Genomic DNA, 13,261 nt, shown 5'->3' with positions numbered 1-13,261 from the left:
GGAATGCCGCGCCGCGGGGGCTGGGGCGGGGCTTGTGTGGCCCCGCCCCCTGCGCAGGTAGCCAATGGGCGCGGCGGCGCCGGGTGACGGAGGGAGCCGAAGTGCTAGTGCCGCGGCGGCGGTGGCGGTGGCGGCGGCGGCGGCGGACGGCCCAGCCGGAGCGCGAGGGTCTTGGCTCGGGCGAGGCGGCGAGGCGGCGAGGCGGCGAGGGGGCGAGGGGGCGAGGGGGCGAGGGGGCGAGGGGGCGCTGGGGCACAGGGCCGGGGATTCCGAGGCCCGGGAGGCGGCGTGGCCCGGGCCGCCGGAGGAGCGCGGGCGGCCCGGCGGCGACGCGATGCCGCTCGCCCAGCTCAAGGAGCCCTGGCCGCTCATGGAGCTGGTGCCGCTGGACCCGGAGGTGAGTGAGCGGGGCGGGGGACAGGCGCCGGCGGCCGGCGAGCCCGGGTCCCCACAGGGGCGGGGCGGCCTGCCGCGCCTCTGTAGCCTGGCGTGCGCCCGCGAGGGCGCGATTGCCCTCCGATCTCTTGCCTCCTCTCCGGCTCCACCCCCTTATTCCCTGGGTGTGTTTGTGTGTGCTCTCTTGTGTGTGCTCGAGGGCAGTTTCGCCAAGCGCCGAGAAACCCCTTAGGCTGGAGAGGGATCCCGTGCTGCTTTGATATCTAGCCCCCCTCAACCCACTCACCTAGGATCTGTACCGGGAGCTGTCGGAGTTTCCTTCATTGGCGCAGATGGCCAGGGCTGGGGTGCGAGATGTCTCAGATTCTATAAGAGACAAGGGTCATGGGACCCGCACTTCTTCTTGACATGTCCCAGAGCCCTACCCCAAGAGCTCCCCACTTTTCCACTGCTGACCCTAGAAAGATTGCCCCTCTTGACCCTGGCAGTTGTAGAATGTGAGGTGATACTGCCCGTCTGGGGCTGAAACTCTTGGTTTTCTTTGCCCCAGGCTAGGGTCAGCGGACACCTATGTCCCCTGCCCCGTGTGGAGAAGAGAGTGGGGAAAAGCCCTTGGACCTTGTGAAGATTATTCGTGGAGATGAGGAGGACCTTGATGCCTACCTCCCTTCATGTGCCCTCTCCCATAGGAAGGGCTGGGCCCCTGGTGAGTTTGGCCTCTACCTGCCTAGCCTCTCCCAGAAGCAACTCCTGCCCTCTGAAGATTCTGTGGTACCAGACCCTAAGCATGCAGAAGGCCAGCTCTTCCTGTGCCCTTTGACCCCCAGGGTCAAGGTCAAGCCCCCGAACCAGCAGATGGAGAAAACTTTCCCCTTAGCCTCATTCTGGGAAGGAGGTACGTGATACCCCCTTTCCAGAGGGTATGTGGGGATATGCAGGGAGACCTTAGTGAACCTGGGAGCCAAGGTGATTTTCTTCTGGCTTGGGCTGTAGCCCCTGCTTACAACCCCAGCTCTGCCCTCTCTTACCTGTGGCAACCACCAAGTGCCCTGTCTCTCAGGACTACAGGTTGAGATCAGAGTGAGGATCTCTGGTCCACAGCACCCAGGGTGTGCTGCCCCTTTAAAGGGATGAGCACGGCTGACACTGGCTATTGGAGGGTGGGCACGGCAGGATTAGGTAACCAACCTGAAGGCGCAATTTGGAGTAAATTGCTCTGGGATCCCTGCCATGGGGTTTTTACAGGCCCTGCACAGCTCAGAGGAGGTTCTCTCGCTGACTCACCCTCCAAGGTGAGGAACACTGCCCTCTGCAGCCCCTATCCACCCCTCCCAACCCCCAGCCCTTTCCCACCTCCCCACTCCCTTGCCCAGGCCTGGGGCACAAGGGGCTTGGGCTGGGGTGCTCAGAGGAGAATTCCTTTGCCCTGGCATGCCCCTGAGACCTAGGCCTCCCTAGGGGAAGGTAGACTGGGAGAGACCAGGGAGGGACTTAACCTGAGGATGGGGTCATACTAGTAGGGAAGGCAGAACCCAGGAACTCAATTCCCAGTTCAGGGCACTACTTCCTGATTCCTTTTGGAGAATCCTGGGGCAGGGTCAGCTTAACTAGGGGCCAGGTCTAAACAGGAAACTCAACTCAGTTTTAGTATTACTGCACCTGAACTCTGTGAGAGGAAAAGACTGGTTTATTTCCTAGGATTAGAGGGGCTGTGATTTCTTCAGGAGCTTCACCTTGGAAATGCTGTGTGACCCTCAGTCAGTTCTTAGCTTCTCTGGGCCTCTGTTTCTCCAGTGGACAGGGCTGGGTTCTGGTCTCTGTTTTCTGGGCCTGAGAGTGTGCCGAGCTCTGGGTACTGCGGCCCATTTTTTTCCCTCCCCCACTCCATGGAGGTGCCAGGCGACTGGATGTTATTGTTTGGGTAACAGGAGCCATTTGGAGCCAGGACGAAGGTTGGGCTGTTCTCACTGGAGAACAGGGCCTCGCTGTTCTTAGCCCAGGTGAAATGTAAGTGATACAGTAGCCTGACCTGCAGGTACAGGCGCTGCCGCCGGCTCCTGGCCTGGAAGGAGGCAGGCAAGGGAGTGGCGGGGGGCATTTGGCAGAGGCCTGGGATCTGGACTGCCCTGCCTTCCCCATGACGCTACTAAAAATGGGCTGCTAGGAGGCAGGGCCTTGTCCAGGGTGTGGCCCAGGTGGAGTAAACCCATTGGAAGTATAGGTGAGATGCTGCCTGGGCCTTCCCTGACCCCGCTAGAGGCAGTAACCTTGGTCCCAGGCCCAGCCTCGCTGTGTACAGAGTTTCACTGTGGGGTGCCACCCACCCCACTTCACCTCTGTTACCTTATTAAAATAAAATAATTCTGAAAACAACTTCTCAAGGTAGGGGTTATTACCCATTTTCATACAGAATAACTGAACTCAGAGGAGATCTGGCTGTGAATTAATATTAGGGTCAGAATTGGAACCCAGATCTTTCTTCTACTAAGTCTAGTGGGGCTTAAGGAGAGGGAAGAGCTGCGATCAAACTGATCCAGGTGGAAGGTATTCCAAGAGAGGCTCCGGATGTTGGCAGACTCTTCTGTCCAGCCTTTGCCGAGGGCTGGTGGTGCCAGCCGGCTCTGGCACCTGGCCCCAACTTCCATCAGCATGCAGGGCTGCCAGTGCTGGGCTCTGAACCCAGCTCCTGGGGCTGCTTCCTGTCTATGGGGCACGTGTTATCTTTGTCCATCTGCTGCCCAGCTTCTCCAGACGCTGCCCTGGCCCCTTTTCCCAAAACAGAGCTACTTGGGTAGGAAGGAAGGATGCTTGTTGGAACCCATCTCTGACCTCTGGGGACAGGGCACAGTGGTCTGAGGGTCCTCGGCAGTTGTCCCCATGAGCAGTGTTCTCTGAGGAAGCGGGAAAAGAATGGGTCTCCATCCTTTTAAGAGGCCAAAGGGCCTTTCCTGTACAAGACTTTTTATTTAGACAAGATCTTTTATTCAGTATTCTGCAAACTCAGAATCATTTCCCCCTTTCATTCATTCGTTCATTCATTCAGTCAGCAAATATTTATTGAACACTTACCATGTGACAAGGACTATTCTAAGCAACAGGGTGCAGCTGTGAACAAGACAGACCTACCCTCATGGTACAGATGAGGAAACCGAAGCTCAGAGAAGCAATATGACAGACCCAAGGTCAGAGTGAGCGTCTGGTAGTGCTAGGATTAGCAGCTATGTTCTTTTCACCAACTGTGTAGCAGTCTGGCCAGAGGGGCAAATGAACCTTGTCCTCCCAGAACCCTGGTTCAGAGAGGGAAGCTCACCTGTGGTCCTTCTTGCACTTCCAGTCCTTTCTCCAGGGCTGCCTATGCCCCTGTAGAAACCTTGTGCATCAGCTCCTACAGGCATGGGGTTCCATGAGGATGGCACCCCGGCCAGAGGCCCTGGGACTGGGGGCAGCCAAACAGGGCCTTTGGGGTCCCCTGAATCCTCCAGGATGCTGCTCTATGAGTGCACACCTCTGAGAATACCCAGCACCTCCTCCCCTCCCTCGTCGGGGATTCAGGCTTACAGCCACGTGACTCTGGGTCATGACCGCATATTTGTCACTTGCTAGCTGAGGGATCTCAAGTAAGTCCCTTAACTGTCTGAGCCTCATCTGAAAAATGGGAGTAACAGAACCTACTCTGGACTCCTTACTCTCTTTGCTAAGACATACTGTGTCTCGTTTGACAGACTGTGTGCTGGGTGCCAGAGAGATGATGCTAGACAAGCCACAGCTCCTCCCTGAGTTAATCAGCAGTTTGCTCAGTACTGTGAGGCCCAGAGGAGGGAGGAAAGGATTTGAGGCTGCATGGACAGAGGAGATGACATTTGAGCTGAGTTCTGAAAGAAGACCAGGAGTTTGCCAGAGTGACCAGGCAGGAAAGGTTTTCTTGGTAGAAGGAGCCATCATGCATATGCTTGTGGATATGAAATAAGCTGGTCTGTTCAGGGTCTCATGTTGTTCGGTTTAGCTCCAGAACAGGGCCCGGTAATAATCATGGTGATTGCTTATGAACCAGTTATGTGCCAGGTGTGTATATTTTATAGATTTGATTTTGTGTGCTTCTTACAGTCACTCAGTGAGGTACATTATTTTATCCTCATTTCACAGATGAGGAAACTGAAGTCTGAGAAATGAAGTAACCTCAGGTTCATGCAGGTGGTAGAACCCAGAATCTGAACCCACAAAATCAGGTTCCAGAACCCACATTCTTAGTCACCTGTGTTGGGCAGTTGGAGATGACAGCTTCGAACACCATGCCAAGGAGCTAGGACTTTATCCTGCAGGCAGTGAGGAGTCATGGAAGGGTTTGGGGCCTGGTACATAGAAAGTTCTCAGTAAGGAGTGAGTGACCAGGGGAGTCAGTGACTCAAGTGTAATGATTAATGTGATGTAACGAGTTTTAGGAAGGGTCAGGGTTTGGAATGAGGATGGCTGGTGTGTAGGCTGTTGACCATCTCCAGGAATTATGTCAAGAGTCTAGAATGCTGAGTGAAGTGGAACTCCATTTACAAATGCATCGCACATGCCTCCCCCACCCCTCAGCCCTGGTTGACCTGGTCCTTCTCCCCAGGCTTCTGAGAGATGACATGTATGTGTATGTGTATTTGTGTGTGGTGGGACCTGCAGAACACTGGCCCCTGGGGAGGATTGGGGCATTAAAGGAGCTCTGGGGCAGGGTGTCCTAGGAACATAAGACATAGAGGCGCTGCTCCAGGGGCAGGGAGATTATGTAATGGGCAGAGCACAGCTGTGCTTGCTGCTGCCGAGCAAAGCCACAGCTGCCCTGTGGACCCGGCCCCTGGCTCCAAAGTCCTGGGTCTTCCTAGCCTCTTCACATTCTTGCTGTGGAGGGGCGGGAACAGCTCCTTCCAGCTTCCTAAGGCCCAGATGGGGTAGGTTACCTCATATCACACAGGAAACGGATAGGCTGGGTTTGGTATGCCCCAGGGTGAGTAATACCCACCTGAGGGCAAAGTCTGGGGGCTGGAGGAAGCAGGACTGCCCAGAGATGGGCTCCAGTGCCTGCCTCTCTGCAAGTTCCCCTGGCTGAGCTGTGGGCTGTTCTTTCTCTGTGCTCTTTTGAGCACCTTCTGGTGTCAGTGACCAGATTTTGAATCCCCACTTACCAGCGGTGTGACCATAGGCACCCTCGCTAGGTCCCTACGCACCTCAATTTCTTCCTCTGCCAAATGGTGCCAAGGCCTCCCTCCCAGGTCAGGAAGTGTGAGGCACTGAGCCAGTGCCGGGCATGTGGCAGGGGCTGGGAAGAGAGCAGCTGTTAGCACCAAACCCTAATCTCTGCCCTCCCAGGACTCCCAGTTTATTAGGAGGGGCAGACCTGTGTGTAAATAACTCCTGCATGGTGATAAGTGGTAGAATGAAGTATTGCAGGGCCACAGTGGAGCAGTAGTGACTCTCCAAGGATGGCGAGGGGTCCCTGACAGGGAAAGCCAGGGCAGCCACCATCTCTGGGCTGGACACTTTCCCAGACTTTGTCTTCTTCAGCCCTTGCAGCAGCTCTGGGAGGTGGGTGTAAATACCCCCATTTTACAGATCAGGAAACTGAAGCCTCTTGAGTTGATTAGTTGGCATGAAGTCACAGTTTGCCTGTGGCATTGCTGGAGCCCTTTCCTTCTCACTAGGAGGAGGTGACATTTAAGCCAAGACTTCAAAGATGAGGTGTTTGCCAGGCAGAGAGGATGAGGGAGGGATGCTGGGAGATGCTGTGCCTGAGTTGTGAGGGGCTTTTGCACGAGGCTTGATGCCTTTGCCCTCACTGTGAGAGTGCAGGGAGAGGGGATTCACCCAGAACTTCTGCCCCCACTTCCATGGCCCTCCTAGCTATCGGGGGCAGCCAAGGGCAGTGGTACCCCGTGGGATCTATTTTCACTCTGTGCTACTCTGGTGAATTCTGACAATATTCCCCAATCTCCCTTCTCTTTCCAGAATGGACAGGCCCCAGGGGAAGAAGCTGGACTTCAGCTGTCTAAGGTAAGGACCAGGGTTAGCACTGGGGCTAGGGACTGTCAGGCATGGGGAGACTGTTTGTATGGCTGTGGAGGAGTAAGGAGGCCTACTCTCATCCCACCTGAGTGTAAGGACCCTTGACCCAGCTCAGCCTTCCTTCTCTGATCACACCTAATCCTCGAGGCAACCCTGCATGTTGAGATTACTTGCTCTAACCTTCATATTTCTCGGGTGAGGGGACTGTGGCCCAGACAGGGTCAGGAGCAGAATCTAGGCTAGAACTCAGGTTACCCATCACCCAGGGCAGGACACTTACTCAGTTTATTTACTCATGGCAGCTTGGCCAACTATATTGAGGGGGTCCGAAGGGGTGATGGGAGAGGCTCAGGTCTGTGGGGCCTGACGAAGGCCTGGAATCATCTGGGCACATGGTGCTGGAGGGAACCTGGTAACCTCAAGTCTAACCAAGGCCTAGTGCCTGGCATGTGGCACACAGACCAGTTCTCAGGGTTCCCACTCCCCAGCCCCAGGCTGACTCCCTCTGCCATCTCTGCTTCCCTGAGCCCCTCCCATTAGTCCCTCAGCTCCTGTTGCTGATTTTGTGTATTGACAAAAGTGCCAAGGCTGGGTGACAGTTGTGTGACCTTAGGTGGGTCCTTTGTCCCCTCTGGGCCTGAGCTTTCTCATCTCCATGTTGGGAAAGATCACACCCAATTCTCAAGGAGATGTGAGGTCACAGAGCTGCTGGCTGTGGAGGGACTTTGGAAGCCTCCTAGGCAGGACAGAGCATGGGTTCTGGCCATAGAGCTGACCTGAGTTCAAGCCCTGGCTCCATCCTTGCCATTTGACCAAAATCTCTTCTCCTGTCTAAGTCTCAGTTTCTTCAGCTATAAATTGGAAATAATAGTGCCTACCTCGCAGGAGTGATGTGAAGGACAAATGAGGTAGGAACTGCCTGGCATACAGTGACTTCAGCACCAGCTGCATGAATGCCCTGATGTATAACTCAGCTCCACTGCCTGTTAGTGGCCACACCCTCCAGGCCTGGGTCTGCCTGGGCACCAGAATGTAAGCTCGACCTTTGAGATAGACCTAGGGCTGGTCCTGATGTTTGTCTTGACTCAACCTCCTAAGATAAGTGAGCTAAGCTACCTGGGGTTAGGGCAGGGTGAGAGAAGTAGGCTCCTAACCCCTTCTTCTTTGGTATTATGGCAACCTCAGGCCACCAACGGCCAGGCTAAATCGTGTGGACTGGACCCCTTGACTTGTCTCAGCGCCATGTCTGGAGAACCGCCTCCCACAGAGTAGCTTCCCTGATTGCCTAGTAATGGAATGAGGGGCTGTAGGTCTCCAGTGAAGACCCACGATCTTTAAATCTTGGGGCTGTGGTTCTGGGGGTTGCAGAGTTGTTTGCAGCTTGGAGGGAGCTGGTGACGAGTGCAGCTTCTCACCTCAGAGCTAGAGGGACTAGTTGGGAGAGGGCAGGAGTTTACTAAGGTGGGTAACCTACATCTGCTTCTAAGCCTATGACTCCTTCCTGCTCCAGAGCAGAAGATCCTGGGGTGGGGAGGGAGGCGAGGCTGGACATGGATGGAGCAGGGAGAGCCTCAAATGCCACATTAAGGAAAAGAAAGCACCATGCCAGGACTTTGTATTTGGTTCTCATAAAACCCCTGGAAGTAGAGATTGTTACTATACCCATTTTACAGATGAGAAAATTGAGGCCCAGAGTCACATAGCTGGTGGTGATGGAGTCAAGTCTTGCTTGACCACAGAACCCACACTCCTCCCAGCCCAGGGAACACTGAGTGATGAAGAGGAGAAGGAGCACTGGGTCCCAGTGACCCCTAACTTCCCTCATTTCTTGGCACCTGCTCATTTACCTTCTCTGTTGCCCCAGAACCTCATAGTATCCCCAGTGCCCACTTCTGGGCTCAACACACCAGGGGGCGCTCAGCCTGTGGTCAGGACCTCATGGCTTTGTGCAGTAGAATGAGTTGGCAGCAGGCTGGTTTATCTTTGGCTTCATCAGACTTTCAGTGCACCCTGCTGTGGCATGGGGACCACAAAATGAAGTCAACATCCCCACCCTCAGGGAGTTCCTAATGTTGGGAGAAGAGTAGTGACAGGAGAGCTGTGAGGGAGAAGAGCATGCTGTGGGCGCAGAGAACCTGCGTTCTGTGCCAGGCCTTATGGTGGGCAGTGAAATATACCACCTTCCCACATGTCTCTTGGCGGCCTGATGAGAGGAGCGTGAGAGTGGAACCCAGCCAGTGGCATCTGAACTTGGGGCTGAGTGTGACCAGATGGATGGTCATGGCTGTGTGTGGCAGAACAGGAAGAGTTGGGGTGGGCTGTGGGGCACCAGGTCACCTTCCCTGCAGAGCTGGCATTTGGCTGGACCTCAAAAGACAGGATTTAGGTAGCTGGAGACATGGGCCTTCTATGTGGAGATGAGGCTGAGAGGGGGACTTGTGAGTCACGTGCTCTGAGTTTAGAATCCCGCCCCTCTTTCCTGTTTGCTGTATAACCTTGGGCGAGTGATTTGGCCCTCTGAGGATCAGATGCTTTTTCTGTAAAAGGATAATAGAGTCCAGCCCTCAGGGCCACCCAGAGGAGGGAGTGTGATGCGTATAAATTAAAGAATCCAACAGGGTTTGAGGTATAATGTTGGTGTTTAATGCTTGTTTATTTTACCCATTTCAGGGAGAAGTGGGTAATTGGGGTTTTAGGAGCCACAGTGAGGACTGCAGTCTAGGGTGAGAGCTCCCTGGTGCACCTGGCGCCCTCAGGAATGCTGGGGCTCCATTCACCCTCCCTCCCTTCCTGGGGGTGGACTGGGCTCCCCAGGCCCCCTCCCCCAGCTATCTCCGGAGCTGGACCCCTTTGAAGCGCCTGCAGGTCTATTTTGAGAGCTGAGCATCCCCCCTCCCCTCCTCTCTTCCTGTTTATGAAACCCTGATCCCTCCCGGATCCCTCCTGCTCCTCTGGCTGGAGCTCAGGCAGGATGTGACTGTGGACTTCGGGGAGCCTTGGGAGCCTCAGGTGTTGGGGGGAACTTCCCTTGGACTGGCCAGGGCAGGCTAGCTCTCTCTCCCAGCACCTGAGACCTGGTAGGCTCTGCCCCTCTAGCCCACCCAGGGAAGACCCTGCAGCAGTAAGACTCCCATGTAATCTAGGGAGTTCTGTTTACCACATCCCTTTGTCTCTGTGGCCCATTTTGCTTCTAGAAGCAACCTTTTGAGGGTTGAACATTTAGTTTTAACCTCTGTTTTACAGAGGAGGAAACTGAGGCTCAGATGTGGAAAGAGATTTGCCTGGAAACACTCAGCTAGTGAGTAGATGGTTCTTAACTTCCTACACTCCTGGCTTCAAGTCTCTTTTCCACACTGGTCTCCCGCTACACGGAATATCTTTTTTCCTCCTTTCTGCCTGGCCAACTCCTGTTCATCCTCAGAGTCCAACAGGACTGCCCTGTCTCTGGAAGATCTTCCCTGACCTCACCCCAGGCAGGTAGTTACAGTCTCTGGGCATTTACAGCACGTTGATTACAGCTCTGTGTGGGACAGTTGTGTTTTGTTATTGTGTATTAATTTTGGGGAGTTGCCCGAGGACAAGGCTGAAGTCTCCCTTAATGTGTGCGCCTCCTAGTGTCTGGCTTCTGACCTGGGGACAGAGAGGCCATTAGCTGTGAGTGATGTCCAGAGGGGAAGCAGGCTGGCAGGCCTTGCAGGAACGGTGATAATGAAGTGCTTAGAGTGTAGGCTTTGGAAGCAAACAGACTGATTTTGCCCTGAGCTCTCCCCCTTTCTAGCCACATGGCCTTGGGCAGGTCACTTTCTCTCTGAGTCTAGTTTCCTCACCTCGAAATGGGATGACAGTACTTCCCTTGGAGCTAGGACACAGGGCCTGGCAGAATCTACACCAACAAAGGCTGAAGGAAAGAATGGCTTCATGTAATAAATGCTCAATTAATAGATGCAGTTCTTATTGTTATTCCATGCCAGTCCTGGCCTCGTGCCGCAGGCCAGCTCCACCAACAAGGATGCCTGGGAACTGTGGACCCCTCCTCACCTGCCCAGAAACATACTGGGAGATGTGTCTTGCAGATGCTGCCAGCTGGGGGAGGGGCTGTTGGTGTCTGTTTGGGCCAGAGATTAGCAGGTGGGCTTGGGCTGCAGCTGGTAGAGGGAGGCCCCGGATGGGGACTTGGGGTCAGGCTGCGGAGCTCTGGGCTTCTCTCCAGCTGCCTTGTGGGAGGAAGTTAATAAGAGGAAGTGTCTATAGGGGGAATGGGGCAGGGACCCGGGGCTGTGGTCTGCTGTTGTCCTCCCCACTTCTGCCACCAGAGGCCTCAGAGGCCCTGCAGATACCCTTCAGGGAAGGCACTTCTGAGACTGTTTCCTTCCTGTTGCCCCTTCCTGTACTCTGCTAGCCATTGGGAGTCCTTTGCTTCTGAGGGACACAAGGGTTGGTGGGGGCCCAGCTGGCACTGGACCGGAGAGCTTTGGGGCTCCCAGGGCTGCCCCAGCCTCCAGACCCCTGCCTGAAGAAGCTGGGGAGCAGTGAAAGTCCTCAGTCTAAGGAAGCATCTTTCACAACAGCCAGCAGGCCATCAGCCTGTTACTGGAGGCCTTGTGAGGTCTGGAAGGGGAAGTTTGGTGTATGTGGGGGATGTCTGTGGAAATGGTTTCCGATCATCAGACTGTGTGTATTTGTGTGTGTGTCAGTTCCTGTGGGTGTACTGGTGTGAGTGATGTGGTGAGGACATGTGGCAATGGGCTGGGCCTGGTCAACCCTTGCCCCACGGCTACCTGCTCCTCCTCTCAGGCCTCTATGAGGTCCATGCTAGGGCCTTCTGTCCCCTTGCCTGTCCCAGGGCCCGAGGCTTGCAGGCTTCTTTAGGGCAGGGCTGGGTGTGGTGGTGCTTGCTCTGTGGGCTGCCATTTTGGATGGGCCCAGTCATGAGATGGTCACTTCGGAGAAGGAGTGAGTGCACATGCTCTGGGCTGGGGCAGTAGAAATGGTGGCCTTGCTGGCTCTGCCCCCCCATTCTCTCAAGGGGATGTTTTCAAGTGTGAGGTGCCCACTGTGTCACCGCCCCATCGCTTTGTAACTTCTGTCTGTGTTCCAGTCTCCCTTCCTGAGGGTCAGAGGAGTTGAGGAGTGTTTCCCTGGGCCCCCTGGAGTCATGGGCTTGGGGTCTGCTGTATCCCCTCCTCAACAGGGGAGCCTGACCCATCATGTTCTGTCCCTCCTCCCTGCAGAGGGGGAAGTGAGAAGGAGGGTGTCAGGGACCCTGCCTTCTGGGCCAGGAAAGCTGAAAAAGCAGAAGTAAGGGGAGTAACCGGGCCCTCTGGCCAGCGGCTGGGGCCCCACTATGCAGACCCCAGCAGATTTCCCCCGGGTTGAGAGAGACTCGCTCCCCTGTCTCAGAAAGGTGAGCAGAGGGTTGGCCTGCCTCCAGCGGTATCTGTCACCATGACTCTGGGCAAGAAATGGGTTTGAGGGTGGCTCTGTCCCCTAGGGTTTCCGGGTGACTGCCTCTATCCCCAGGGAGTGTTCTCAATCAGAGGCAGCCAGACACGCGGAGGCTCAGACCTCAGGGCCTGGTAGGCAGGTATTGCTGTGTGGTCTTGGCCCTCACCAGGCCCTCTCTGAATCAGGGTTTCTACCTGTCCCACCCACTGGGTTACACTCAGGGGCCTGACTAGCCTGCAGCCTTTTGTGACTGCAGCTTTTGTGGCTGTTCAGGGTCCACTGAAGAGGGGGCTGTGTCTCTTAGGGTCAGGATCTAGAATGGGAAGTCCCCAGACTGTCCCTGGTACTGAGGGACGGGGCAGCCTTGAAAAGGCAGGTCGTGGCTCTGGCTGACTTACCTGCCCACCCTTTCCTGGCATTTGAGGTCTGCTGACCAGGGGAAGGACTCAGGTTCAAGCTGGCTCTGCCACTGGTTCATTTTGAGCCTGGATGAGTCACTGTCCTGTGGGCCTCAGTTTCCTGTTCCTGAAATGGGGATGACAGCCTTGGGATATTTGGATCAGAGTCAAAGTCATCAGATTGCATTTGGGAGATGTCCCTCTTGGTCCAGTGTCTTGGTCCTAGGCCCTTCTCGAGCCCTGGCATGGGAAGAAAACCCCACAGAAATGGAAATGCTCAGAGATGGGTCTGCCACACATATTAGACTGCTCTCCCGAGTGCTGAGGGTTTGTATGTGGTGTCCCCTCACCACTTTCCCATCCCTAAGCAGACCAGCAAGAACCTGGAGCTCCATCCTTAAGTCCAGGATCTGACTCTGGGTATCTGTGTGTCTTTCCTGCCTGTGTCTGCCCTGGGTATCTGTCAGCCTCCTTGGGCCACACCAGCACTGGCTGTCTGAGTCTGCTGCCCGCCTGCCTCTACTGTTGGGTTCCTGTCTCTGTCTCCACTTAATGAGTGCCTGTCTTCACCTGTTGGGTCATGTCCCCTTCTGTCCCTGCCTGTTGAATACATGTCTCCATCAGTCTCCACCTGTTGGATGCAAGCCCCCATCTGCCTCTGCCTATTGGATCCCCATCTGCCTCTGCATGTTAATCATGAGTCTCTGTCCACTTCTGCCTATTAGGTATGAGTCTCTTCCTGCCTCTGCCTGCTAGGTCCATGTTCCTATCCATCCCTGCCTGTTGGGCATGTGTACTCTCCTACCTGTCTGTTGGATGCCTGCCTTCATCTGTCTTCACCTATTGGGTGTCTGCCTCTGCTTGTTGGGTGTCCCTCTTTATCTGTCTCTACCTGTTGGGTGGCTATCTACTCCTTAGCAGCTGGGTTGGCATGGGACTTTCCCTTTGCAGGCCCACAGGGAGGATGGGGGGAGGGCCAGAGG

General features: G+C 55.2%; 1 protein-coding gene across 3 annotated transcripts in view; it reads left to right on the top strand.

The window, feature by feature from the left end:
* The first annotated feature begins 246 nt into the window (after window positions 1–246).
* The window catches only part of RPS6KA1 (ribosomal protein S6 kinase A1), a 34,904-nt gene continuing 21,889 nt past the window's right edge, over window positions 247–13,261 (top strand). The window contains exons 1-3 of one of the 3 annotated variants that reach the window (XM_031464438.2): window positions 265–397; window positions 947–1,102; window positions 6,379–6,423. In XM_031464438.2, the coding sequence (XP_031320298.1) occupies window positions 1,037–1,102; window positions 6,379–6,423 (111 nt within the window). In that variant the 5' untranslated portion in view covers window positions 265–397; window positions 947–1,036. Of the gene's footprint in view, window positions 398–946; window positions 1,103–6,378; window positions 6,424–11,702; window positions 11,840–13,261 lie in introns of those variants that run through there. The other 2 variants (XM_031464439.2, XM_031464440.2) reach the window with 2 other exon arrangements.

The sequence above is a fragment of the Camelus dromedarius genome, chromosome 14 (genome assembly GCF_036321535.1).
Source record: "Camelus dromedarius isolate mCamDro1 chromosome 14, mCamDro1.pat, whole genome shotgun sequence".
Taxonomy (NCBI): domain Eukaryota; kingdom Metazoa; phylum Chordata; class Mammalia; order Artiodactyla; family Camelidae; genus Camelus; species Camelus dromedarius.
Note: the sequence above shows the minus strand (reverse complement) of the source record. Positions and strands in the feature narration are given on the sequence as shown.